A 27,096-nucleotide genomic window follows, 5' to 3' on the forward strand; every position below is an offset into this window, starting at 1 on the left:
GTCGCTGGTGAAAGGTGCTTAGGTTAAGTCCGATTGTTCTTGTCCATAAAACAGCAACGGCAAGATCCAAGCTCGATATCGCTAGTTCACCTCTTGTTAATCGCTGAAGATGAGAATATCTTCTTACTCAATCACAGATGAAACATCAAGCATGACCAACAAGTCGAAGTTAAGACGAAATCGAATCAGACCCCAAAATATAATCCTAAATTACAATCAGACAAGCCGAAACTAGAACCATGTCAAACTGGATCAAAAAACAAAAAGAACTCGGTGGTGACCAGCAGTGTAGACACACCATCAGTCACTGATCGCAAATTTTATTGGAAAATTCTAGTGAGAAGTTGGAAGATGTTTCTTGAGAGAGAAGTGTCCAGTTTCCAATTAATCATAACTATTCCGCAAATGTTATTGATTTCTAATGGTTGCATCAGTCATATAAATTATTTAATAATGTCACAAACCACACGTACATTCGATGAAAAACAAAACTGGGGAAGCCCTAGCCGTTCCTCTCTGATGCTTATCGAGGCACCAATTATATCGCCGTTTTTTACGCCGGTGGAGCACTAGCTCGCCGACGTCGCCTCCTCTGTCTCTTGTTCTCGTTTCTCTCATTTCTCTTCTTTCTAGTTGCTTCGTCTTGTCTTTCTTTCCGCTTCAACTTCTCGTCTTTTGTTTGTACTTCGTCTGTCAAGGTTTCTGATAAGATCCTAGAAGGATGGATTTTAATTTGTAAGCTATATCAAAATACGATCAATCAAATATCAGGATGTTTATCCTTCTTCTTCCTCTCTAACTTCTCTTCTACCTCTGCTCTTCCTTTCATCTTCTCCCCTTTTTGTTACTTATCTTAAGGATATATCCTGGATCTATCAATTTCATCTAGAGCAAACCAGTTGTCTCAAAATCTCTCTTCTAGATCTGGCGCAATCGATCTCTGGGAGACCTTTGTCGCCTTTGGCCCATTGGATCTGAACATTTCTCGGGCAAACTCCGAAGAAATCTCATGACCGTCACCACCCACCACCATTGTGACTCATCAGTTCCCACTAATCAGATTTCTGTTCCATCTGCAAACTGCATTACATCCTATAAAGTATCCACGTCTAACATCGCCTACAGATCTACACCTAACTTGCCATATATATCTTCAACTCGCCTACAGATCTACACCTAAGTTGCCAGATATATCTTCAACTCCGGCTCGTCTCTTACAGTCTTTATGTTCCTTCCTCTTTACTCATTTGCCTAAAAGTTCAATCTTTAGACGAGTCCTCAGAGGAATTAGCTACTCCTCACCGCTGCGTTTATTGTTTTCCTCGCTAGATGGAAGAGCTTCTTTGACATTCTTCTACTCATCTGGCGCATCTCCTCCGCTCATCTGTCGCAGCCTTCCCTCAGTCTCCATGTTTCACTGACGTCAAGGTGTTGCCATTGACGGCGAGGAGTTGGACCATATTTTTCACTTAATGGACTTGGTGAGTTCATTAATGTTCATCAATATTTTGCTCAGCCCAGTAAGCACAAACCCTGTTTGCATCATTAATTCAAAATCGAGACGTTTGTGGTCTCTTTCACCATGAGTTAGTCCTCTGTAACAAATTAATCCTCAATGGAGAGAGCTTTGTCACCAATTTCCTCATGTTTGGAGTGATCACTTTCACCACATCCATCTGCTTTGGAGTGAACCCTTTCGCTATTGTTTTCTGGTTCGAGAACTCTTTTCAACGCTCAGTCTTAAAGATATTACGAGCTAAAAGTATTGTTCGCTTGCCTTTGATGTCTGGAGAACTTGAGATCGGGATCATACCGATCGATTCTGAAGCCCATTTGAAGAAGCTTCCGGTTTTCTTCTATGAAGTAAACTGTTTAACCTATATCTTTAATGGTTTGATTTTCAGTTATGTAACAAGTAGCTTCTACTTATCGGCAAAGAGTTTGCCTCTAATTGTATGTGTTCTTATCCAAGTTTAATTTAATATATAAGTGGGTTAACAAAAAAAAAGGTCTCAAACCACATGCATTGCATCTACGAGTTCAACCATCATTGCGTTTGAACTGTGACTGTCACGCATTATTTATAGTTAAGTTTACAATTTATTAAATAATACTTTTGCAGCATAAATGGAGAGGGCAGAGACTCTGCAATGTAAATATGCTTTATGGATTTTAAGATAATTTATATTCCAAGAGCGTAAAATCAGATTTTGGATTCTTTATCTAGGATTTCGAGGTTTTTCTATAGAGAATTATGTTTTATTGGTTGTTCTATTCCTATCTGTTTACCAAGACAATCTCAAGTTTGAGTAATAAAATATCATTTTGTTTTAAAAAAAAAAAAGAAATAGTTTTGGATTAAAATGAAAAGTAGATTTTCTTCTGTAACGATCTTATGTATATATCTGGACCATAATAAGGCCGGAAGACCATAACGCGAACAACGTAGATTATGTGGACCCACAGAGCCATAGATGTAGGGAGAAAATTCAGGTCGAAGAGAATGGATAATTTCGGAAATGTCCAGAAATTACGGGGTCCTCTCCTCTCCTCCTCTTCTTCAAAACCAACAATTCGAAAAACAACCTAACGCGTCGTCAACATTGAACAGCTTTCGTTTTTCCAATAAAGTTAATTTTTTTTTCCCCTTTCAATTATCACTTTTATACACACAGATTTGCGATCTGCAATCGCGTTAATGACAGAACCAGAACGATTAGGAGGAATCTCCCTGAGTTTTCCTGCGAACGAAGATGATACCGCGACGGCCTCATCTCCAAAGACTATTCCCCGGAGGCTCCGCCGCCGTCTTCTCGAGCCGAAAAGCCCGGTCTCCGCCGAAGAGATCGATTCCAAACTCAGAGATGCTGATCTCCGTCGTCAGGTAACTTTGTCGATTAGCCGAATTCGTAGAAATTTCCTTACCTTTTTGTTGGGTATGGGCCTAGCCCTCCCAAAAGGCCCGCAAGACAATTACCCAGATACATGATTACAACAAAGAGGATCGGCTCGTCGACTTGTAAGCTGGTGTTCGGCTCGGCTCCAGACTACTTTTAGTCGATGAGACGACTGACTAAACATCATCGGCTCGCCGACCTGACACAACGGCCCGACGAGTCGGCCCAATTACTCGAGGAGGCCCATCGAGACAAGACACATTAGGTCAACGAATGTTCACCTATAAAAGGAGGAAAGAAGGCAACAAGGAGGGGATCCGCAAATTACTACACTCACTTTCGGCTAGAATTAGGGTTTTACATCTTACATCTCGCCGACTTGTACGGTCCGACGAACTTGTCTTCGCCGGACTCTTACCTCTGTTTTCTCCCCTTTTTTGTAACTCGGTTTCGACTCACTGATCTAATAAAACACGTCTTTGTCTTGACCCACCGACGAGAACTCGTCTCTTCTCTTTACTAGTTTATTGACAGTCTCAGTTTAAACAGTTGGCGCCCACCGTGGGGCAGACAGAGTAGCGTCAGCAAAAGATCATGACTCGACCCGACTCGCCGTCCGACGACGAGTCGCCTGTGACCGAAGGCGTTCCAACAGCAGCGGCCTTCGCAGAAACCATACTCGAGAGGATGGCGCAGCAAGACGCCGCCCAAAAGGCGACGACCGAGCAACTCGCCGCCATCGCCGCCATTCTAGCTCCGTTGGCCGGAGGCTCGGGAGATCCGGCCACAACGGTCCGAAAGCAACTGTTCGACACTTACCGAACAGCCAGTGCCGGAAACCCTGCAAGTACGAGTGCCGTACAGGTCCAAACTCCCGGCGGCGTCGACCTCGTCACCGTCCGGGAACTCGCTGAGCTTAAGCAATCAGTCCTGGACATGAAAGACCGGATGCTCGAAGGACCTACGTCAGCGCCGCTGATCGAACGTGTCCTCGCCGAAACCCTAAAAACCCCATTTTCCCGGAAGATCACCGACGTACGTTACCGGCCGACCGAGAAAATTCGCCTTCCGACTTACGCCGGAAAGGCGGACCCAACCGACCACATCACTGCTTTCAACATCACGATGGGTCGAACCAACTTCTCTGAGGAAGAAAGAGACGCTGGTTACTGTCGTCTCTTCGTGGAAAGTCTTCAAGGACCAGCTCTTGGATGGTTCACTGGATTGGAGCGCGACTCCATCAACGACTTCCATGATCTGACGACTGCTTTCCTCAAGCACTACATCATGTTTACAAGACAAGGAGCAACTCTGTCCGATTTATGGAATCTGTCTCAAGGATCGAGCCAAAGCCTCCGCGACTTCATGGAAAAATTCAAAGCAGTCGCTTCGAAAGTCCAAGTCCCCGACAGTGTTGCCGTCGACGCACTGATGAATACTCTCTACTTCAAGTCCCTGTTTCGCGAGGACCTGTACAGAAATCCAACCACGTCGCTCCAAGACGCGATCGCCAGGTCAAACAACTTCATCCGAATGGAAGAAGATACAGCAGCGATACTTAAGAAACTAAACACGCCAACCAAACCGGCAACTGTCTCCAAAGCTCCTGAGGCACGCCAAGAACCCCGTCAGCACGCCTCAGGCAGTAAACCTAACCAGCCGAAAAGTTTCGTTTACGTGGTCGAAGACAAAAACGCGTCCCCACAGCCCACTGTCGTTATACGCGAAAAAGGTTGGAATGTTTGGGAAAACGACGAAAAGCCGCAAACCTCTTCGACACCCCCGGTGTCGAGTCCTGGACCTGCAGAGCCAAACATGTGGTGTAGCTTCCACAAGTCTAAGGCGCACGATACTAAAAACTGCAGGCATTTGTTAGACGCTCTCTTCTCGTCGTACGAAAAGGGAACGTCAAACGTCGAACTTCCCAAGCCTAGGCCAAACGGCGCCAAGAGCTGGAGCAAAAACAAAGAAAAGAAAACTCACAAGAGTCAGGACAAGTCTGGAGCTCGGCCGAGGCATACTGAGGATGACAAGCCAGAAGAGCACGACGAAGATGACGGCGACGCACAAGTCGACGAGGAGCAACCACGTAATCGTCGACGTGTACAAGTTATCCTCGCACGACCCAGTTCGTCCTCAGATGAAGAAGAGGATAAACAAGTCCACGACTCACGCGAGTACTCAAGCAAACGAACTAACGAGAGCATAGGATCAGAAGGGTCAAACGACTTAAGGAACAAGCTCAGGCGAAAGTCGCAGACATCTGATCGTACATGCGACTCACACGGAGATCTCCGCGCAACCATCGAAAAATCCAAGGCTAGGAAAATCGAGGACTCGAGTGTTCGACCCTGTCTCAGACCACGAGTCATCGATCTTCGTGAAAAGCTCAACTCAAAGTCGGAAGACCTCAGGATCAAGCTCAACTCAAAGTCGGAAGACCTCAGGATCAAGCTCAACCGACCAAAACATTTAAATTTACGAAGAAGAATCGAGGAGGTGAGGCCCAAGAATAAGGATGGACGCATATCTGTTGTCGAGGGCTCAACCGCGGTCGAGGACTCGCCCAACGTCCAAAATTCGCCCGTTGTCAAAGACTCGCCTAGCGACTTGAGGACTCGACTGAGAAATAAACGAGTCGTCGAGTCTAACTTCCTAAACGTAATTATGGGTGGCTTGCCTCCGTGCGGCGACTCTGTCCGGTCAGTAAAGGACCATCGACGACAGGCAGTAGCCTCGAAGAAATGGCCATCGAAACCTGAGAATGATTCCTCAATCACTTTCTCACCAAACGATGCCATCGGCGTCCATTTACCTCACAACGATCCACTGCTAGTCGAGGTAGGAATAGCGAAGTGTGACGTCGCTAAAGTGTTGATCGATACAGGCAGTTCAGTCGATTTAATCTTTCGAGATACGCTCGATAAGATGGGAGTCGACCTGCGCGACATGAAACCATCATCTCGCTCCCTCACAGGATTCAACGGTGCTTCCGAGACAATGATTGGTACGATCAAACTCCCCGTCTACGCTTGCGGAGTAATACGCACAGTTAAATTCTCAGTCATCCGAACGAAAGCTCCTTACAACGCGATCCTCGGAACCCCCTGGTTACATTCTGTTAAGGCAGTATCCTCGACATATCATCAATGCGTGAAATTTCCCGGACCAAACGGAGAAGTGCAGACGCTTCGCGGAGATCAACAAGCCGCTCGAGAACTACTCATCGCAACAGTAAAGATGCAACAATCAACTCCTCGCATCAACGCGATAGCAAAGCAAATCCAACCGCAGAAAGATGAGATTTTAGAAGTCCCCATCGACGACTCCGATAAGAGCAAAGTAGTCCGAGTCGGAGCGTTCCTCAACAATGAGATGCAACGTGCAATCATCGACTTCCTCAAGGAGAACGTCTCAACGTTTGCTTGGGCAACATCGGATATGAAAGGAATAAACCCCGCCATCACATCCCACGAGTTGAATGTCGATCCAACCATCAAACCCATTCGCCAGAAGAGACGAAAACTCGGTCACGACCGAAGCAAAGCCGTCAACGAAGAAGTGGAGCGACTCCTCGCAGCTGGCTCAATCACCGAGGTGAGATACCCCGAGTGGCTAGCTAACCCGGTCGTCGTAAAGAAGAAGAACGGAAAGTGGCGCATTTGCGTCGATTTTACTGATTTGAACAGAGCTTGCCCAAAAGACAGTTACCCGCTTCCGCATATCGATAGACTCGTCGAGTCGACTGCCGGGAATGAACTCCTGACTTTCATGGATGCATTTTCCGGTTATAATCAGATCATGATGCATCCAGACGATCAAGAGAAGACAGCATTCATCACCGATAGAGGGACGTACTGTTACAAAGTAATGCCGTTCGGTCTCAAGAACGCGGGTGCAACTTATCAAAGACTCGTCAATCGAATGTTCGCCGACAAAATAGGGAACACGATGGAAGTCTACATCGACGACATGCTGGTAAAATCACTCCGCGCAACGGACCATCTGGATCATCTTAAAGAGTGCTTCAAGACTTTGAACGAATACGGAATGAAACTCAACCCAGCCAAGTGTACCTTCGGCGTCACTTCAGGAGAGTTTTTAGGGTACATCGTCACCCAGCGAGGAATTGAGGCAAATCCTAAACAGATCTCCGCCATACTTGATCTTCCCAGCCCAAAAACCAGCAGAGAAGTCCAGCGACTCACAGGAAGGATCGCGGCCCTGAATCGTTTCATTTCCAGATCCACGGACAAATGCCTTCCTTTCTACGAGTTGTTACGAGGAAACAAACGCTTCATCTGGGACGAGAAATGCGAAGAGGCGTTCAAACAACTCAAGGAGTATCTTACAACTCCTCCCGTATTGTCCAAGCCCGAAACTGGCGACACACTCTCACTCTATATCGCCGTATCCTCAACCGCGGTCAGCAGCGTCCTCATCCGAGAGGATCGAGGAGAACAGAAGCCTATCTTCTACACGAGCAAGCGCATGACTGATCCAGAGACTCGATATCCCACCCTTGAGAAGATGGCTCTTGCCGTTGTAACATCGGCAAGAAAACTGCGTCCCTACTTTCAGTCGCACACAATCGAAGTGTTGACAAATCAACCATTGCGAACGGTAATGCAGAATACAAATCAATCCGGACGGTTATCGAAGTGGGCTATCGAACTCAGCGAGCACGACATTGTCTTCAAGAATCGAACAGCTGCAAAATCTCAAGTCCTCGCAGACTTTCTCATCGAGCTCGCACCAGAGCTCGAGCAAGATCTAATCCTCCCAAGTCAAAATTGGATACTTCACGTCGACGGGTCGTCGACAAACAAAGGATCAGGAGCAGGAGTACAGTTACAATCTCCGACAGGAGAACTGATCAGACAGTCGTTCAGCTTCGGCTTCGCCGCTTCAAACAACGAAGCAGAGTATGAATCGTTGATCGCAGGACTACGACTCGCCAAGGCAGTCAAGGCAAAACACCTCAGCGCATACTGCGATTCGCAACTCGTAACTAGTCAGTTTAGTGGTGACTACGATGCCCGCAACGAACGAATGGACGCGTACCTAAAGATCGTTCAAACACTCGCCAAAGATTTCGAATTCTTCGAGCTCACCAAAGTCCCCAGAGGTGAGAACGTATGCGCTGATGCTCTCGCTGCCTTAGGAAGCAGGTTGCGCGATCAGGTGAAACGTACCATCCCTATTCACAAGATCGACAAACCAAGCATCGATCTGACCCCCATCGAGACCGCCATCGTAGCACCAATAACCGAAGCCGTACCCGCGAACCAAGTCTTCGAAGAGGTGTCAAACGACACCAATGATTGGAGAACAGAATTTATCGACTATTTGGTCGATGGAAAGCTACCTCCCGAGAAATGGATTGCAAGACGACTCAAGACGCGGAGTGCTCATTATGTCGTCCTCGACGGAGAGCTCCACCGATGGACCGCAACCAAGGTACTTCTGAAGTGCATCAATGGCGAAGAGACGCATTTAGTCATGGCTGAAACGCACGAAGGCGCTGCAGGAAATCATTCTGGAGGTCGAGCACTTGCTTTAAAAGTAAAGAGTCTCGGTTTCTACTGGCCAACGATGAACGCAGACTGCGAAGCTTACGCCCAGCGATGTGACCAGTGCCAGCGACACGCCTCGACGATCCACTCCCCGACACAGTTGCTGCGAACAATGACAGCTCCTTACCCTTTCATGCGATGGGGAATGGACATAATCGGCCCGATGCCGAGCTCTCGACAGAAACGCTTCGTCCTAGTCTTGACAGATTACTTCACGAAGTGGATTGAGGCAGAAGCTTTCGCGAGCATCACAGAGAAGGAAGTCCAACGATTTGTGTGGAAGAACATCATCTGTCGCCACGGCCTACCTTACGAGATAGTGACCGACAACGGCTCCCAATTCATATCAAATAAATTTCGAGAATTCTGCGAGAGATGGAGAATCCGACTCAACACGTCAAGTCCGCGATACCCCCAGAGCAACGGCCAAGCCGAGGCGACCAACAAAATCATAATTGACGGTTTGAAAAAACGCCTCGATCTCAAAAAAGGATGTTGGGCAGACGAGCTCGACGGCGTCCTCTGGTCACATAGAACGACTCCTCGAGGAGCAACGAAATCAACTCCTTTCTCGATGGCACACGGAGTCGAAGCCATGGCTCCCGCCGAAGTCAACGTAACCAGTCTTCGAAGGTCGAGGATGCCACCAAACGTCGAGCTCAACAGCAGTATGCTCTTCGATGCCTTGGACGCTATAGAAGAACGCCGCGACCAGGCACTACTTCGCATCCAGAACTATCAGCATCAGATCGAAGGTTACTACAACAAGAAGGTCAAGTCTCGACCTCTCGAACTGGGTGACATAGTACTACGCAAAGTGTTCGAAAACACCAAGGAACTAAACGCAGGCAAGCTCGGAACTAATTGGGAAGGGCCATACAAAATTTCTCAAGTCATTAAACCAGGAGTCTATCGACTCGAGACGTCGACCGGCGAACCTGTTCCCAGAGCATGGAACTCAATGCACCTCCGACGATACTACTCTTAAGAGTCCCATCTCAACAAACGAGTGAATGACACCCTTGTCACTTTCACTCAAAAAAAAAAAAAAAAAAAAAAAAAACCAGTGAATGCGCATCCACTGCCACTTTCACTAACCAAAACGAACTACGAATGGCTTGATCCTCTCCTAGAGGTACGTAGGCAGCCCTTTACCGGGTCCAGCTATAACAAAAACAATCTCCCAACAAGTAGGAGCGCGAATTGTTTTAAGCGATGCTTACGCACGAGCACGACCTTGTCTCTCGGACAAACGTACTAGCACTCGCACCCACTAACGGGCATGTCCTGATCAGACACGTGCTCGAGGGATTCTTCGGTCGTATCGCGGTCCCGACCCGTGCGATCGAGACGACAACTTTCAGTCATCTTATAATCCTCTAAAGCCGGGATTGGCCAACCTAATATTTCTTTTTTGGATTACTTAAAGATCGATTAGAAAACCGTTGTTGCTCGAAAATATAAACGATTGTCTTCGAAACTCGAAAATTTGTGTTGATTATCGATGACTCGAACTGACGGCATGATGTGTAAAAATTTGATAAAACCAAGTCATCGACTTTCCGGTTTAATTCAAGACATCGACCAGATTGCCAAACCAAATCGTTTAAATCCAACATTTAAAATAGATTTCAGCGACTCGTCGAAGGCTAACTCACATCCTCGAGTCCACGAAACTATTTCTCTATGACTAAGGCAAATTCTGTTTCAGAAATAACTTCTAAGGAGAGCAAACTTACTGAAAGTCTGAAACAACAGATAGCCGCAAAAGCAAAATAAATCCAGATATTACATCAACAAAAGCCTCCAAGGGCCAAAAACCAAAAGTCTAAAAGAAACAACAACAACATATTAAGCTAGTCTTCGGCACGGTTGGAACCTCCCTCGACGACCTGAGCAGTCACGTCCGCTGGAAGGACTGGTAGATTGTCAATTCTGTCGGCCATTCCCTCTTCATTTTGCGGGTTACCAACTAAACCAGATTCAGTCTCCTCCGGGTGTTCGCCACCCTCTTCTTCAGTCGAAGAATCTGAGAGTTCGAGAAGATTAACAGCCTCTGTCCTCGTCTCGGCACCAGTCCCAAGAGCCGGGACCAACGGATCTTCATTCACAACGATGCTGGTGGAGAGCGTAGTCGGATCCAAAGCAGGTGCAACGGTCGTATCCTCGAGCCTTGCAACCTCACCAACGATCCTACCTTCATGAAAAGACGGCTCCCCGAGCTCTCTTCCAGATGGTTCTACAGATTCTTCGTTCGCATGATCTCCTTGAGAACTACTAGGAGTTTGAAGGAAAGCAGCGGTCCCAGCATCAATCAGGCCCGCGTTCGATCCATATGGGTCGATCGTCGCCCACACATTCTCGTTTAGAAAAGGAGATCGAAGATGAAGAGGAGAAAGACAGAGAAGCTCCTCGGGAATTCCTCCGACAGCTAGTCGATCAGCCGCAGTTTCGTACTCCTTCTCTTGTTCGGCGAACAAGTCAATCGTCTCTTGCGGAATGTCGATCCCGCTCTCCTTAAGCGCTTCGAGGCATTTCTTTGTCCCAAAAGCTTGGCTCTGCAAGGATCTAACTGTTTCAAACTCACTACGACGCTTCTCGAGATCTCGAATTTGGGAGAAACGCTTGTTGCTCTTAGCAATCATGGCCGTCTGTACACGAAACCGCTCGTGAGTAACCTCATGACCCCGAGAGTCCCTCAGTCTGTTGACCTCTTTCAAGTGCCTCAGCGCGGTGGACACCATCTTCTCCTCCATGGCTGCCTTCTCTCTTAACCAGGCCCTCTTCTCCTCCTCAAGTCCTCGTATCTTTACACCCGCAGCATCAAATTTATCTTTCAACTCCCCGAATTTCTCCAGGAAATGAGCCTTCTGAGCCTTCTTCCTCTCAATCAGTTGAGCCCGTTCCTCCGCGACCTTATCAATTGTCGCCTTAAATTCCTTCGTCTTGCGGTCATGAGATACATCCTTCGCTCGAGCGAGCTTGTCGGCTTGCTTTAACTTGGACGTGGCCTCCTTAAGGGCTGAATCATATAACTCGACGACGTAGTTCATGCTCCCGTCGCTCTGCATGAGCGAAAGAAAAGATCAGAATCAGGAACATGAAAAATTGACAAAGTAAGGAGAATAATTCCTACCAGAATTTTAGTCCTCGCCGCATCGACATACGCGTCCTTGAAAATAAGGTCCTTGACAGCGGGCAGGTCCTTGCGACCACCCTTAATTTGCCGAACAAGCTCAGCACAGTCAGTCGGGGCAAAAGAGAGAGGAGTTTCGCCGACGTACTTGAACTCCACGTGGTCACGAAATTTGACCCGACGATCTTCAGAGGTCGAACCGCCTTCAACAAGAGTCTGAGGTGCAGCCGGAGGAATCTTCGCAGCAGAAGCAGACGAAGCCGGAGTAGACAACTCATGACTGCGGGAACTCTTTTTCCTCTTCAGAGGGATGGACGGGGAGTTATCCGAATCGACGACTCCCCGAGCCGCAGCATCGCGAGAAAGACTTTTCTCGATAACAGTCTCACGATTCCCGGTGTCCTCAGCAGGCTCCGACTGTTCCTCAGCAGATTTCTTCTTCTTCTTCTCATTTTTCTTTTTCTTCTTCGGAGGACCATCGGATTCGGTCCTTGCTTGAGAGGTAGCCGGCGTAGAGGAGTCAGGAGCAGATCTCTTCTTATTGCCACCAGTCACCGATGGTTCAGCAGTCTCTCGTTCAGAGATCAATGTGAGATCCTCCCTCGAGGAGCCGACAATAACTGGGCCCGAAGACGGTCTGGGAGAAACTGCAAGAGGAAGAGGAGCGGGAGGAATTGCTCCACGAGGAGTCTTCTCGCGAGGAGTCTTTTCACGAGGAGTCTCTTCGCGAGGAGTCGTCCCACTAGGAGTTGTCTCGCTAGGAGTCGCAGAAGATCCCCTTTTTGCCTCGCTCAGCTTTTTCTTGATTAGCGCACTCAAGTCTGGAAGCTCTTTCATTTCCCTGGCCGCGTTGATGATCTTTTGCTCGGCACTACTGAATATCGAAAACCGTCGCTTGTTACCGGTAATCAAAGGTAATAGATCAGACCTCCAATCCTCTGAAAAAGAGTAGCAAGCTGGATGAGATAAATTTCGTGACTGACATAAGTTGGAGGAAAACATGTGATCGTAAGAAGAAACTTACTCCTCGAGATTCTGTCGAGCACTCGTCGAATCCTCTCGATGGTGATATCCTTCCAGCTTACTTGGACGCGCGAAACAACTGCACGAGCATCAGATACGAAATCTTCCGGATAAAAGGCCGTGTCAGGGTGATCAACTGCAAATAAACAAAAAAAAAAAAAAAAAAAAAACGTCAGAAAAACAAGGAAAAGAGACAGTCGATGAGCTGACAACAACGTTCTACCAAGTTTATGATTCCACAAAAATCGAAAGGAATCGTCGGGCGGCTCCTCGAAGGCAAAACCGTCAGACTTGACGTAAAAGTAGAAACGCTGCCAGTGCGCCGTCCTACATGGATGATCGACGATCACGTTGTAGTTGGGCCTCATCTGAATCGAGAACAAACCATCACCCATCGACTTCGTATAGGTCAGCTCCTCGAGCGTCCGGACACTCATCGAAACGTCAATCTCCGCCGCAGTCACCATCAATGCCACCGAGGTACGGAACGCGCCGTTGAAAAATTGACTGATCGCCGCGTCACGACGTCTTACGTAAGACGTAACAAGTCGAGGAATTGGAAACCAAAGTTTGGTCTCGTCATGAAAGTATGACTCATAGACGCACTGAAACCCCAAAGGAGGGGACCACGGCCTCTGAGATTTAGTTGGGATCAGAAAGGTCACCCCGGCTCCTCCACACTCCCTCAATAAAGCTTTCACGCTACTAGGAGTCGAACGAGTCTCCTCGATATTCTCCCATGACTGTCCCTCTACGACAGAAGGACGCATCTGCTCAATCGCCAAAGCTGGAAGATCCTCGAAGATTCCTCCCGGATGGTAACAACACGGAACGAAATCGGGGAGGGAAGTCTCTCCGACGTCAGCCCCACCCTGACCGTCTCTCGAAATCAATGTTACGTTTTCTCTCTCCTCGCGGAGCTGTCGCGCCGAATCAGCAACGAGGACTCGCTGGGGCGTGTCCATATTCTCCGTGTCCATCATGGCTTCACGATGAATCGTCTCAAAATCGGGCGAGGAATTCGACTCAATGACACGTTCCGGACTCGATTCGGTCGCATTCACCGCGGCTTTCCCTTTCTGGGCCCTAGAAAGTTTACCTCTACCGCCCGACGACATTCTCAGATCTAAGACTACAAAGTTAGAGAGAGAAGCAGAGAGTTAGAGAGAGAAAGTACCTGAGCCGGATGAAGAGTGGAGAAAATGAGAAGGAAGAGAGGTATTTATAGAGAGAGGAGCGCATCGCACCCCGAGGCGTCATTATTAGACCTAGATGGGCCTAGAGTCGGCCCATTAAGGCGCGTGGAGCTCACCAAACGTCGCGACTTTTCAGCTTCTCGAGGAGAACCGAAATCGGTTCAAATCAAAACCGGAACGAACCACCGGTTTAAATAAAAAAAAATCAATCATCATCAAATTCAAATCAGTCAGATCCTCAAACGTGGGCATACCAAATCCACTGCGCAGTCGAGGAGTCGATTGGACAGACGAGGAGTTGATTGGAGTGTCGAAGAGTCGATCGAAATCACAAATTTGGGATAGTTGTCTCGCAAACCCTACTAACAAATTCGCTGAGTCGGCTGCACTACTCACCAGCGAACTGGGGGGACTTACTGTTGGGTATGGGCCTAGCCCTCCCAAAAGGCCCGCAAGACAATTACCCAGATACATGATTACAACAAAGAGGATCGGCTCGTCGACTTGTAAGCTGGTGTTCGGCTCGGCTCCAGACTACTTTTAGTCGATGAGACGACTGACTAAACATCATCGGCTCGCCGACCTGACACAACGGCCCGACGAGTCGGCCCAATTACTCGAGGAGGCCCATCGAGACAAGACACATTAGGTCAACGAATGTTCACCTATAAAAGGAGGAAAGAAGGCAACAAGGAGGGGATCCGCAAATTACTACACTCACTTTCGGCTAGAATTAGGGTTTTACATCTTACATCTCGCCGACTTGTACGGTCCGACGAACTTGTCTTCGCCGGACTCTTACCTCTGTTTTCTCCCCTTTTTTGTAACTCGGTTTCGACTCACTGATCTAATAAAACACGTCTTTGTCTTGACCCACCGACGAGAACTCGTCTCTTCTCTTTACTAGTTTATTGACAGTCTCAGTTTAAACACTTTTGTTGTTCGTTTGTAGCATTACTATGAATCACTGTCGACCAAGGCACGACCTAAGACGAGAAGCCCGAGATCGGCACCTATTGAGGAGCTTAGCCAGAGACTCCAATCAAAGCTTAATGCTGCTGAACAAAAGAGGTAAAGAGATTTTTATTTGGAAATTAATGCGAGGGATATTCAATATTTGATATGATGTAATGCTTCAGGTTAAGCATTCTGGAGAAGGATTTAGCTCGTTTAGCGAAGCTAGATGAAGCAAGACAAGCTGCAAAGAACGGGCTTCTGCAAAGAGTTGAGAAGCAGCGTGATGAGTTGGAGACAAAGGTTGAAGAAAGGGTTCAAAAAGCTGAGAAGAACAGGATGCTCCTCTTTAAAGCCATGGCGCAAAGGAGAGCGGCAAAGAGACAGCGAGCTGCACAGAGCTTGATGCAGAGAGCAATTCAGGATAATAGGTACAAGGAAAGTGTGCGTGCGGCTATTTATCAGAAAAGAGCAGCTGCGGAGAGTAAACGGATGGGGATTCTTGAAGCCGAGAGGAGGAGAGCCAACACGAGGTTGAGACAGGTTTTTGGAGCTGCTAGTTCTGTGCAGAGTCAAAAGGAAGCTGAAAGAAGGAAAATGAAGGATCGTTTAGAAGAACGACTTCAAAGGGTATGCTTAAAGGCTCAACCTTTTATCATTGTTTGTGTAATTGGCCATGATTTTGTCATCATTGGTTTTTGGCATTTGTTAGGCCAAGAAGCTGAAAGCACAGTATCTGAGGCGAGGGAGAGGCGTTGACGGTGCACGTCAGAGATCAGAAACAATGCGAAAGAAGCAAGCACACCTTGTGAGGATGTTAGAAAGGTTTTATGTTGCCCTTTAAAAGCCTCTAAGATGTTTCACTGTTTTAGCTTGATGGTTGTCTGATTGTCGTCTTAAATATTCTCAGGTGCTGGAGGAGATTTGCAAAGTACAAGAAATCTACTATTCTCTTGGCTAGCGCCTATCGTGATCTGGGGATTGATGCAAAGTCGATTGAGTCAGTGCCGTTTGAGCAGTTGGCCATTCAGATGAACTCTGTTGCTGTAATTCGAACAGTGAAAGAGCTGCTTGATCGTTTGGAGATCCGACTCACTCTATCTCAGGGATCTACTGTGAAGAATATTAATCATCTTCTTAAGCATATCTTTCCACCAGCTCGAAGAGGAAACTCGCCTAGTTCTGTGAGTCAAAGCGAGCAAAGGTCACCTAATTTCAAGAAGATGGGACATGAAAATCTCAAGAAGATTGCGAGATACCCAGCTAGAATATTTCTTTGTGCCTACATGATCAAACAACATCCAGATGCAATTTTTAGAGGAAGAGGTGAACATGAAATTGCGCTGGTGGATTCTGCAAACTCTCTTATTCGAGAGTTTGAATTGTTAGTGAAGATTATATTGGACGGACCAGGCGACAATGTATCTCTGTTAACTCCAGGTCCAAAAAAGTTCAAATCTCAGTTAGAAGCATTTGATGAAACTTGGTGCTCTTACCTGGAAGGATTTGTTGTTTGGAAGATTAACGATGCTAAGCTCTTAGAAAACGAGTTAGCCAAAACTCAAAAGCCAGAGCTCCCTGAGGGGTCCAAACACACTTCTTTAAATCAGAAGCCGGTATGTTATGTTACTCTCCTTTCCATTTTACCTTAACAAGATTCTGTCTACATGAACCATGGAAGTTCGAAAGCTTGATCGGGAGAATGACTCTTCTTTTTGTTTTTCAGCTGAAGGTATCGTCTCCAACCGTTCGGGCCATACTCACTGAAATTGATGGTGGTGAAGTAGGAGAATCTAAAGCATCTGCAGATTCGCTTCGTCAATCTTCATCTTCTCCTGGGTCATCGAGTTCTTCTCCGTCTTTGAACTCTGGTAATATTATCAATCAGTAACCTTTAAAAGCTCACAGGTTATACAACATGTCTTCATCTGACACGACATTCTTCTAGCAGGAATTGAGGGTTTTTCTCCTCCAAATGTGACAGGTTTAGATGCAACGTTGGCTAGTGAGAACGAAGTAATCGTAAATGAAATTGTCCATGAAAATAGCAGTACTTTTGCTGATAGCTTCGATGCTGGCACCGGGGATTTAAACAACCTTCAGGTATGTACTCCATAAAGCTGTTATACATATTCCGATTCCATAAAGCTGTGAACTATTATTTTATCAGCTGAACTCATATTTCTTCACTTACAGGTGAAGGTTAAGGAGACAATGGAAAAGGCCTTTTGGGATGGCGTCATGGAGTCCATGAAACAGTCACAGCCAGATTTCAGCTGGGTTATTAAACTCATGAACGAAGTTAGGGATGAACTCTGTGAGATATCTCCCAAAGATTGGAGACAAGAGATTGTTCAAACTATCGATACAGATGTGCTGTCACAGGTGCTTATTACCGCAGCCTTAACTCAACTGTTGCTATAACAAATACGATATGAACTTATATGTATATTTTTTCATGGCATGATTCAGTTACTGGCTGCGGGAAATGTCGACATGGGTTATCTTGGAAATATTCTAGAGTTCTCCCTTGGCATTTTGCTGAAACTCTCGGCTCCAGCTAACGAAGAGGAAATCAGGAGTACGCACCATAAATTAATGACAGAACTTGGAGAGATAGTTCCAACTGAAGACCAGTCCAATTCGTCATATGCAGTTTTAATGGTCAAGGGATTACGCTTTGTTTTGCAGCAGATCCAGGTTTGCCAATTTATTTGTTCTATTTTGTGGACATAATAGTTAATCGTTTCTTAGCTCTCTACATAGGCATAACCATTAACCACCATATATATAAGCATAATAGCGTTAAAAACCCGGAATGAAACAGATGATGTCTAATTTGATAATACTTTTTTCATGTCCTCTTATTACAGATTCTGAAGAAGGAAATCAGCAAATCTCGTTTGAAACTCTTGGAGCCACTTCTCAAGGGACCTGCTGGTCTGGAATATCTAAAGAAGTCATTTTCCAGTCGGTATGGTTCCCCAGACCAAGCTGCTTCCTCTCTGCCGTTGACAAAGCGTTGGCTTTTTAGTGTTCGTGGAGAGGCGGAGAAGGAGTGGGATGAACATAAAGATGCTCTTTCTGCTGTCACAAATAACAACCCTGGATCATCAGGCCTCCCTTCAACCACCATGCGAACTGGGGGCAATGTCCCCTCTGTCTCAAAAGTCAATGCCCCTTCGTCGCCATTTCCAGGTTTGGTCTCAATCTATCAACTTACTCATCTTTATAGTATCTTTGGGAAGAACCCAGTTCAGCTGAACTCAAACCAAGTGGTTAATTTCACCTGTAGACCCCAAACTTTGTTTCCCCAAATTAAATGGATATATTTCATCTTAACAAGGTATCAACATTGTATGTGGCTGTTGAAGGGTTCTAAACTATGTGCCCATGATATTTCGATGAATCCAGCTCTGTACTCATTTGTTGATTTATGTGCACACGCTGGTGATGTTCTATTGCAGGTATTGAACTGTCAGAGTGCAAAGGAGAAACTGTGGATCTTCTTGTTCGTCTTGGCCTCTTAAAAATGGTGAGCGAAATTGGGGGTCTTACTTTAGAAACTATCCCCGAAACATTTCGACTCAACCTCACCAGGCTGAGAGCTATTCAATCCCAAATCCAGAAAATCATTCTAGTCTCCATCAGGTCAGTAGTGACAAAACTTACCTCTTGATAGCCTCTCTCTCAATCACAGAGTATAATCTCTTTTATTACCTGCTGTGTATTTCTTGCAGTGTGTTGATCCTTCAGCAAACACTTGCAAGCCATAAAGCATCTGACGTGGAGACCATTACATGGACCTGCATTAACCGACTCTACGAGATGTTAGATGCGAAACCCGATGCGGGTCTTTCAGAAATCATGGAAACCTTCTCCGAGCTTCTTGATTCTGACGATGCAGAGACGAAGAAACAAGTGATTGCAAACATGCTTGTGAAAAGCTTACAGGCGGGAGACCCAGTGTTCACACGTGTGTCACAGACCATATACCTAGCGACACGAGCCGCAGTTATGGCGGGTAACAACACGAAGAGAAAGCAATTGGTGGAAACAATGCTAAGAAGAATCGGAGCAGCTTCTCTCTCGGACAAGGTTATAGAGGTTTCAGACATTCTGGTTCTTGTGGCGAACGTTTCGCGTAGTGTCCATGGATTGTGGTACGAGGAATTGCTGAAGAAACCGAATTTTAATTGAAATGATTGTGAACCGGTTTGGTGTGTTTATGGTTTGATCCAGTTTTAAAGTAATTGTAGATGGAGTGAGAATACCACGTTTGTATTTACAGAATAATATTAACATGTGGAACATAAATTTGTCTCTAGTATTTGTGTAGTAATATTATATGCAGAAATATATAAAACTATATAAAAATAGATTATAATCCGTGCCTTGTAAGAGATAAATATTATGTATACAAATTAGTTGTCCATGTGTTATTTATTTTGTCTTCATTTACATATTTTAAAAAATAAATATATTGAATAATTGAAAATTGAATAAAGTTTTTAGCAATCTGGATATTGATCCTAGGGATATGTTTAAATTGGCAGAAACATAATCAACACTCCGGGCTGAAACATAGATAGTGAATGAACAGAGGACAGTATCACACGTAGAGATTACGTCTTTACCGTCAATTCCAGGTAGATGGTGTTTCACAGATGGTTCCTGGAAAAAGAATAATATTTTCTAGACAGGGTTGGTTCAATACTTTAGAAGGGTTCGATGGGCTGATGGGGGCGAGGAATGTTCGGGCTAGTCTCTCTCCTCTTCATGCAGAGATGGAAGCACTACTCTGGGCAATGGAATGTATGAGGAACTTATAGGCCTGAGCATTTTAACCTGGACCCGAAGACCCTAACCGGAACCGACCCAAAAATATCCGACCCGGAACCGGACCGAAAATTTACAAGTACCTTTTGGGTCTAAATTTTTTTACCCGAAAGAACCGGAACCGAAAAGGAACCGATCCGAATAGACCCGGACCCGAAAAGAACCGACCCGAATAGAACCGACCCGATAAGAACCGATTTGTACCCGACTTAAAAACATGTATATCTAAAACTATGATGTTTTTGTGTTCTATTTTATATATATTATTTTATGATTTAGTTGAAATATCTTTTGTTAACAACATTTGTTATTATTTTTTAACATTTTTAAAGTAATATAAAGCTTTAAAATGTAAAATTTAGAGTTTTAAAATGTTTTATTTTAATTATAAATAGTTTCATTTAAGTTGTTTTGTAAAATTTTAGATATATGTGACAAATATTCAACTAAAGTTGATGGAATTGGGTATATTATGTCCTTTTCAGATCCAAAATACCCGAACCCGACCCGGACCCGATATGGGCCCAAAAAATTACGGGTATTTATGAGTATTTTAATTATAGACCCGAACCGAGCCGGACCTGAGAAGAACCGAGCCGGACCTGAGAAGAACCGACCCGAACCCGAACCGAAAATTTCTAAGTACCTATTGGGTCTATATATTTAGGACCCGGAAAGATCCGGACCCGAAAGGAACCGGCTCGAACCCGACCCGAAGACCCGAACGCCCAGGCCTAGGAACTTTGATGTTAGAAGTTTTCAAGGCTCCTAAGACAAATGTTGTAGTATAAATGATTGTCGAACCAATTCTAAGAGAATTCGAAGCAATGAGAATGCAAGTACTCACTCAATCTAAGTGCAACCAGTGATTTCAAATGATTTCTAAGCGAATGAATAAAGGTAATTCAGTTTCAGAATAATAAAAGCGGTAAATGAGTTGACTTTCTTAACTAAAGAAAATGAGAACTCATGGGCATAGGAATTAGACCTTGGGTGATCAAGTTTCGAACTAAGGATGACAGACGAACAATCAAACTATCAACCTTAAGCTTAGACACTATTCTAAACAAACTCTATGTCTAGATGAATGTTCATTTACTAACACATTTCAAACAACAAATGTCTTTGGTTGAATAATATGGAAGCAATCATTACTAACAGGTCTAAGGCTATCTTAGCACTTCTAACAACAAATGTCTTTGGCAAAATATGCTAAAAGCTTAGAAAAGTTGTTTCAGGCATTTCATCGAACACCTTTTGGGTGGAAAATGCCTAAAGATCAACTTTTGAGAAGCTAACTCAGAAGATGCATTATGATTACTCTACTAACAAGGTTTTGGAATGATCTACACTAAAACATCCTAGCTCTAACCTAATCACCCTTAATCTTCCTAACCCATGAATTCAAATGGTGATTACTCACTACTCTTCATGATTCCTCTTAAACCCATTTTGGATTTCAGATTAATCATACAGAGGGATACAACAATGAATTGGAAACACATAATTGCAATAACTAGATGAACAAAAATGATTCAAGAGATGAACTTTCCAAAAGTTTTTTCTTAAGAACAAAAGATAATCTGCCTGGTGGCTACCAAAGGTACTTAAAACATAGGTTTTTGAAAAGTAAAAACGTGCATAATGAAATGACCAAAAGGCCCTTGAGAAAACATTAATTCGGCCAACAAATAGACGCGGAGCGACCTCGGCATGTCGCTCCGAGCTTTGGGAGCGACCTCAGTGGGTCGCTCCGGCTCCATTGTGTTGTCGTCACGCGATAGAAATACGAGCGACCTCGGGGTGTCACTCTGGCCAAGTCGCTCTGGGCTTCGGGAGCGACCTGGAGTGGTCGCTCTGATAGGTCGCTCCGGGTCAGTTTCGGCTTCCACCGGGATGAAATGGCGAGCGACTTCTCGGGGTCGCTCCAGCGACGTCGCTCTGAGAGGTAGTTTGGGGCGACCTCATGGCGTCGCTCCGTGATGTCGTTCCCATGCTCTGCTCGTCCAATGATCACCTAGATCCCCTCTTTTGAGCTCCAAATGCATCCAAATGTCTCCAAGAACTCCATGTGGTACTCCAATACCTAATAAAGACTCATGTATGCAAAATGCAACATAAACATGGCTAAATCCTAGTCTATATGATCAAAATGCACATGGGTGAATGGATAAGACAATGGAAATATCCAAGATATCAATTCCCCCAAACTTGTTCTTTTACTTGTCCACAAGTGAAGTTTCTAGAACTCATAGGCAGAGAGGTTTGAAGGTGGGAGCTCATAGCCAAAAGAAACACAACTAGCACTCAATTCAACATCTAAACCAATATGAGCACACTCTCTTATAACACTCTAGCTTCTCTAGGCATATCTCAACTCCTTTTGCCCTTATACTCATCATCAAGGATCCGCACATTCAAATCAACCAACTCTCACATTCATTAAGCATAAAACATCAAGTGAATTCTTGCAAATGGTCAATTGGTCCAAATCATTTGGTTGAGTAAAGGGAAGTCTTTTATTCAAGTGAGTCAAGAGGTTCAAAACACATGATCTTTAAAGGTGGTTTACTCTCAAGACAAGTAGTCTTGACATTGAACATAATATATCTAAGAAAGGGACCAACTCATGCATACAATGCTCAATCTCCGTTGTTCTACCCTTTTCCCAAACATACAAGTTACACAATCACTTCATAATGTCAAACCCAACTCCCATCTCTCACCAAAAGATCCCAAGAACACTTTGCACATAAAACTCTTTTTCTTTGAAATCTATAAAGGATTTTCTCAACTTCTAAACAAATCTTAGCTCTAAACAACTTTGATAACCCCCTTTTCTTTCTTCTTCTCTTTTTTTTTATATATATATTTTTTTCTTTTCTCTTTTATATTCTTTTTTTTCTTCGGGGGCCAAGACTTTTCATAAACTCGAGCTAGACGTTTATCTATTAATTCCAATAAGATTATCCATTTAAACACAAAGACTCTATTCTTTTCCTTTGAACTTTTCATGCTTCCAAACCATAGTCACAACACTCACCCCCACCTATAGCTAGACAATAGAGTGCCTAATCTAGCAAGAATGAAGACCAAGCATTGTTGTTCCCGATACTCTCAACATTATGCACATGTAAGGCTTTCCGAAAAAGGCCTCACTCATCAAATAATGAAAGCTCAAAAGGAGGGAAGGGTTTTGGGAATGGTGTACCACTCGAGTTTGTCAAAAAGATTGGCATAAAGGATGTGACAACTCAAGTGTGTATATCCATGACTCAGTACACAAGGGACCATAAGCAAGAAGCATTAAGTTCGTTCAGTTCAAACAAGGTTGTAGTTGGCTTCAAATGTTGAGTTTCAGCCATTAACAAGTTTCAGGAAGAGTTTTCAAGGGTCGAAGCATACAAGTCTTTTTGAGAGGTGCATAAGCTACTCAGGTGCAAAGTAATGTTCTTTACAAGGCATTTCAAATCATTGCTCCCAATGAAAGTAAATGAAACCTATATGCTCTAAACTCTCCTAGAAATGCAAATGATGCAAACTAAATGATTTTTTTTTGTGTTTTTCAAATTTTTTTCAAATTTTTTTATGCAAATAGGTATGCAATGCATGACTCAATGAAACAACATCAAAGAAAACATGATCAAATAATTGGTACCTCCCCCAAACTTAAATGACACAGTCTCTGTGTTGTCAAGGAGAGAGAGATACCCAAAAAGAGAAAACTAATATGCAAAAACGAAATGGTATATACAAGGGAAAGTAGAGAAGTACCTTCAAGGATAGTGAGTGGGGGCAGATGTCCCAGCATAGTCGTCGTCCGGTGGGAACGTGGTTTAGTAACCTCCATGTCCTGAGCTGTAGTCTCCATACCATTGTTGGCTCTGAACCTCTTCAATCTCGGCCTCACTTTCTGAAGAGGCTAGAGATGGAGACTTGTTTCCAGAGGTGGAAGGCTGAGTGGGTGGGTTCCTCCATTTTCGCTGGAGCTGTCTATCAGTGAGTGGGAAACCAAGATCAGTGGGCTGAGGTGGGGGCTGGGGTACTGATGTGTTCGCGAAAGCGAAGTCCGCTGAGCTACATCCAGCTATGCCTCCTCTGGTCAAGACATCGGCCACTTTCTTCATGAACTTGGCTGAAGTCTTTGCTTGCTTCTTCACCGTCTTGCTCAGCGCCTTGCACTTGTTTTTCAGCTTTTCTATTGTCCTGTCTTGTGCCTTGTTCCATTTCTGAAGTCGACCAATATGCTCATGAGCGTCACGAAGCGCACCAGGAGGAAGAACCCCATCATGTGGCTTGAAGTAGTAGCGCGGAGGTCCATAGACGGGTACAGATGCTTCCCTAGGAGATTCATAATGTCTCGTCGGAACACTTCTTTTCCTTGGTGGAGCAATGGGACCGAGAGACCCGTGTTCTCCAAGAAAGTTTTCATGGGATATGTTGAAGCTGATAGCTCCAGGTCTCTCTAAGCTCGTCAGGTTCTGGTTTGGAAGAACCACTTCGACCGGCTTGCCCTGCAAGTAGTAGTGGTAGACGTAGTCCTTCCCATACATCCCACTGAAATAGGTGGCAATCCTCAAGTAAGTGCCATCGATGAACTTAGGCCCTGCTGCGTCCTTTCCCAAGGGAACATTCAGAAATTGGAGCAGTGGTGTGATCATCCCGCCTATCCCAACCTTTGGTTGCGAATCAGTTATGTACCATACCCAGTCTATGTAGTGCTCGAGACGATTCACGAAGAAGCTGACCATCCCGAAGGAAGCATAGATGTCATTGCTTGGACGGGGCAACGTTCCTGGTGGGATGTAGGGGCGGATAGCCGGGCAGAGCAGTCGCATGTCTTCCTTGGTGACATTACCAGCTTGCTTCCGTGGGTAGAATGCATGGACGAGAATCCTATGGAGGTAGCGTACAGACGGGTGCCGGATATGTGAGTTCTTGTCAGCCCCGGTAGAGTGCTTGTTTCCAGTGATTAACTTCCAAAGCTGAGTGGGGAGGTTTTCACACTTGGGAAGGGAGTAGTCTGCCAAGTCTTGGAAACCCATGACTCTCCCAATGTCTTTGAAGTTCATGTTGTACTCTCTCCCATTGACCTTGAACTTTATTTTGCCCCATCCTTGCCTCACGTGCGTAGCGTCATGGTAAGTGACCTCAAGGGAAGATAAGAACTGACAGGAGACATCCCGGTAGGCAGGGTAGGCCATGGTGAGGAGTTTGGGCATCTTCAGGTGCCCCAGCATTGCCTCAATATCAGAATCGAGACCCACCTCTTTCAGTAAATCAAGGTCAGCGAATCTGGTTGGAGTCCAAGTTACCCCATTCAGCAAATGATGATACAACTCTTCCTCAGATGGAGTTTTCGCCCTGTCTCTATCATCAGCAACCTCCTTCCCCTTGGACATCTTGGCCCTCTTTGTAGGAGCCTGCTCATCTGTACTTTCATCGCCACTTTCCTCATCTGTGGCAACTGCTATACTCTTTCCTGTCCTCTTCTCTTGCTCCTTTGCCTTCTTTGCAGCCACAGTTTGCTGTCGAGAAGTCCTTTGTTTCCCAGAACCAGCTTGTTCCGAGGCTAAAGCCTTTCCTCTCAACGAAGACTCTTGTCTCTCAGGTTCTTGCCTCTCAGCATCCGACTTTCCCTTAGTTTTCTTAACCATTGTACCTGAGAAATACAAAACTTGAAAAGGGATAAGTGGATTGACTTTGCAAATGTAAACTTCAAGAGGCAACGTAAAGAATCACAATTCTCAATCTTTTCATCATGTGAAAATTACAAGACAAGTAAAATTCAATAATCAAAGTAATTCTAGAATGAGAGGGTTATCTAATCAAACCTTTCAACACCTTAACGGGGAGGTCCTCCAAGATACCCACAGGGTTCTTCACTGAACGATCAGCCAATACTAGAGACAGTCTACACTTCTTGTACTGAGTGAAACCAAGCTTCTTAGCAACAGATAAAGACATCAAGCTGACACTAGCTCTCAAATCGCAGAGACATCTATCAAATACCATAGGTCCAAGAGCACAAGGTAATGTGAAGCATCCTGGATCTTCTAGCTTCTTTGGAACAACAAGCCTCTGGATGATGGCACTGCACTCATGAGTGATAATCATCATGCCCTCCATCTCCTTCTTCTTTGCAGCTACAACATCTTTCAGGAACTTGCTATATTGAGGAATCAGCATGAAAGCATCAATGATGGGCATTGTGACTTGAACTTCACTCATTTGTTTCTCAAATAGAGCTTTGTACTTCTCTAGCAGCTGCCTCTTGAATCTACCAGGGAATGGTAGTTTGGGTTCATAGGGAGGAGGAACAAAAGAATTCTCACTTGCTGGAGCAACAACTTCACCATCTTTCACTGTTTTCTTCTCTTCCCCAACCTCTCCTTTACCTTTTGCTTCCACAATCTTCTCCAAGATTTCATCATTGATTTTCTCATCAACAATACCCACTTCATCATCTATGTTGATGGCAACCCCCTCACCTTGTTTCTCAGCAGCCTTGGTGAGAGCTTTCTGAGGTAACTCCTTACCACTTTTGAGGGTGATAGCTTTCATGGTCTCCTTGGGGTTTTGCTCAGATTTTCCAGGTAAAGAACCTTGTTGGCGATTTTGTTGAGTGTTCATGGCAGGAAACTAGTTCTCCAACCTCTCTCTAATCTCTTTGAACCTAAAGACAACAAACTTTATATCAATTTCTCATTTTTATCTAATGTCTTTCTCAATGATTTATTTTGTTTTTGCAGGTTTTTATTTACATGGTTCTCATCTTCCACTCCTTTAAAAGTAGATTTATAAATTATACTCCCTCTGTTCCCGAAATTCCCGAAAGTAAGATTTTCTAAAGTGTTCACGTTTATTAAGAATTCAATAATTTTTATAATTTAATTTTTCTTTTACTTTATTATACACTTTCCAATAACTTTTCACCAAAGAAATTTAATCAATTCAAATATTTTCATTTAATGTTTCTTAAAAGTATAAAAAAGTACCTTCAATATAGGTTTGAATGGTAACCAAGGGAATGAAGAGGAATACTACATTCCTTAACGTTTCTTAAAAAGATTACCATTCATGAAAAATATTTTTTCCTCTTCATTCCATCTCATTCTCTTTTTTGTAGAGAATTATAATACAAATTTGTTCCTTGTTAATTTTGATAAGGAACCCTCATTCCTCATCATTTCCAAAATTTTATTCCTATTCATCTTTTTCCTATTCATTCCTAATGTTTCTTGATGGTTACCAGTCACTGGTGTGAATGTTTCCGAAAGTAATACAAAATTTTATTCCGATTCATTTTATTCCTATTCATCTATCTTTGTGGAACAAGTAAAAAATCTAAAACATCTTACTTTTGAAAACAGATGGAGTATTTTTCATTTGGTAAACTCTTGTTGTTTAAAAATCTTACCTTTTGTAAACTCTTTTGGCTGTTTTAAGCTATTACCTTATTTTTGAAGCTTTTC

At 44.5% G+C, this 27,096-nt stretch overlaps 2 protein-coding genes across 4 annotated transcripts; one reads left to right on the forward strand and one right to left on the reverse strand.

The window, feature by feature from the left end:
- Nucleotides 1–14: 14 nt before the first annotated feature.
- LOC111208683 lies at nt 15–19,112 on the forward strand. 3 transcript variants are annotated; one of them, XM_048769429.1, is made up of 12 exons: nt 15–2,884; nt 14,781–14,899; nt 14,968–15,412; nt 15,495–15,607; nt 15,693–16,398; nt 16,509–16,653; nt 16,731–16,885; nt 16,979–17,167; nt 17,255–17,482; nt 17,656–17,980; nt 18,250–18,433; nt 18,523–19,112. In XM_048769429.1, the coding sequence occupies exons 1-12, from the start codon at nt 2,699–2,701 to the stop codon at nt 18,980–18,982; spliced, it is 3,255 nt and encodes a 1,084-aa protein (XP_048625386.1). In that variant the 5' UTR covers nt 15–2,698; the 3' UTR covers nt 18,983–19,112. The 3 variants fall into 3 exon arrangements, with proteins under 3 accessions (XP_048625386.1, XP_048625387.1, XP_048625388.1); XM_048769430.1 differs by having other exon boundaries at nt 16,734–16,885; XM_048769431.1 differs by having other exon boundaries at nt 16,767–16,885.
- LOC125593185 lies at nt 10,264–14,771 on the reverse strand. Its single transcript, XM_048769433.1, has 2 exons — nt 11,610–14,771; nt 10,264–11,538 (listed from the first exon to the last, which is right to left on the reverse strand). The coding sequence occupies exons 1-2, from the start codon at nt 12,609–12,611 to the stop codon at nt 10,330–10,332; spliced, it is 2,211 nt and encodes a 736-aa protein (XP_048625390.1). The 5' UTR covers nt 12,612–14,771; the 3' UTR covers nt 10,264–10,329.
- Nucleotides 19,113–27,096: the final 7,984 nt, after the last annotated feature.

The sequence above is a fragment of the Brassica napus genome, chromosome C9, assembly GCF_020379485.1.
Source record: "Brassica napus cultivar Da-Ae chromosome C9, Da-Ae, whole genome shotgun sequence".
NCBI lineage: Eukaryota > Viridiplantae > Streptophyta > Magnoliopsida > Brassicales > Brassicaceae > Brassica > Brassica napus.

What these genes read in the sequence shown, in the direction of transcription:
- LOC111208683 (XM_048769429.1), top strand. Translation starts at nt 2,699, where the DNA reads ATGACAGAACCAGAACGATTAGGAGGAATCTCCCTGAGTTTTCCTGCG. An exon ending in TAGAAGAACGACTTCAAAGG is followed by an intron (nt 15,413 to 15,494) that starts GTATGCTTAAAG and finishes GGCATTTGTTAG; the next exon opens with GCCAAGAAGCTGAAAGCACA. An exon ending in ATACAGATGTGCTGTCACAG is followed by an intron (nt 17,168 to 17,254) that starts GTGCTTATTACC and finishes GGCATGATTCAG; the next exon opens with TTACTGGCTGCGGGAAATGT.
- LOC125593185 (XM_048769433.1), bottom strand. Translation starts at nt 12,611, where the DNA reads ATGTTTTCCTCCAACTTATGTCAGTCACGAAATTTATCTCATCCAGCT. An exon ending in CGGCGAGGACTAAAATTCTG is followed by an intron (nt 11,539 to 11,609) that starts GTAGGAATTATT and finishes TCGCTCATGCAG; the next exon opens with AGCGACGGGAGCATGAACTA.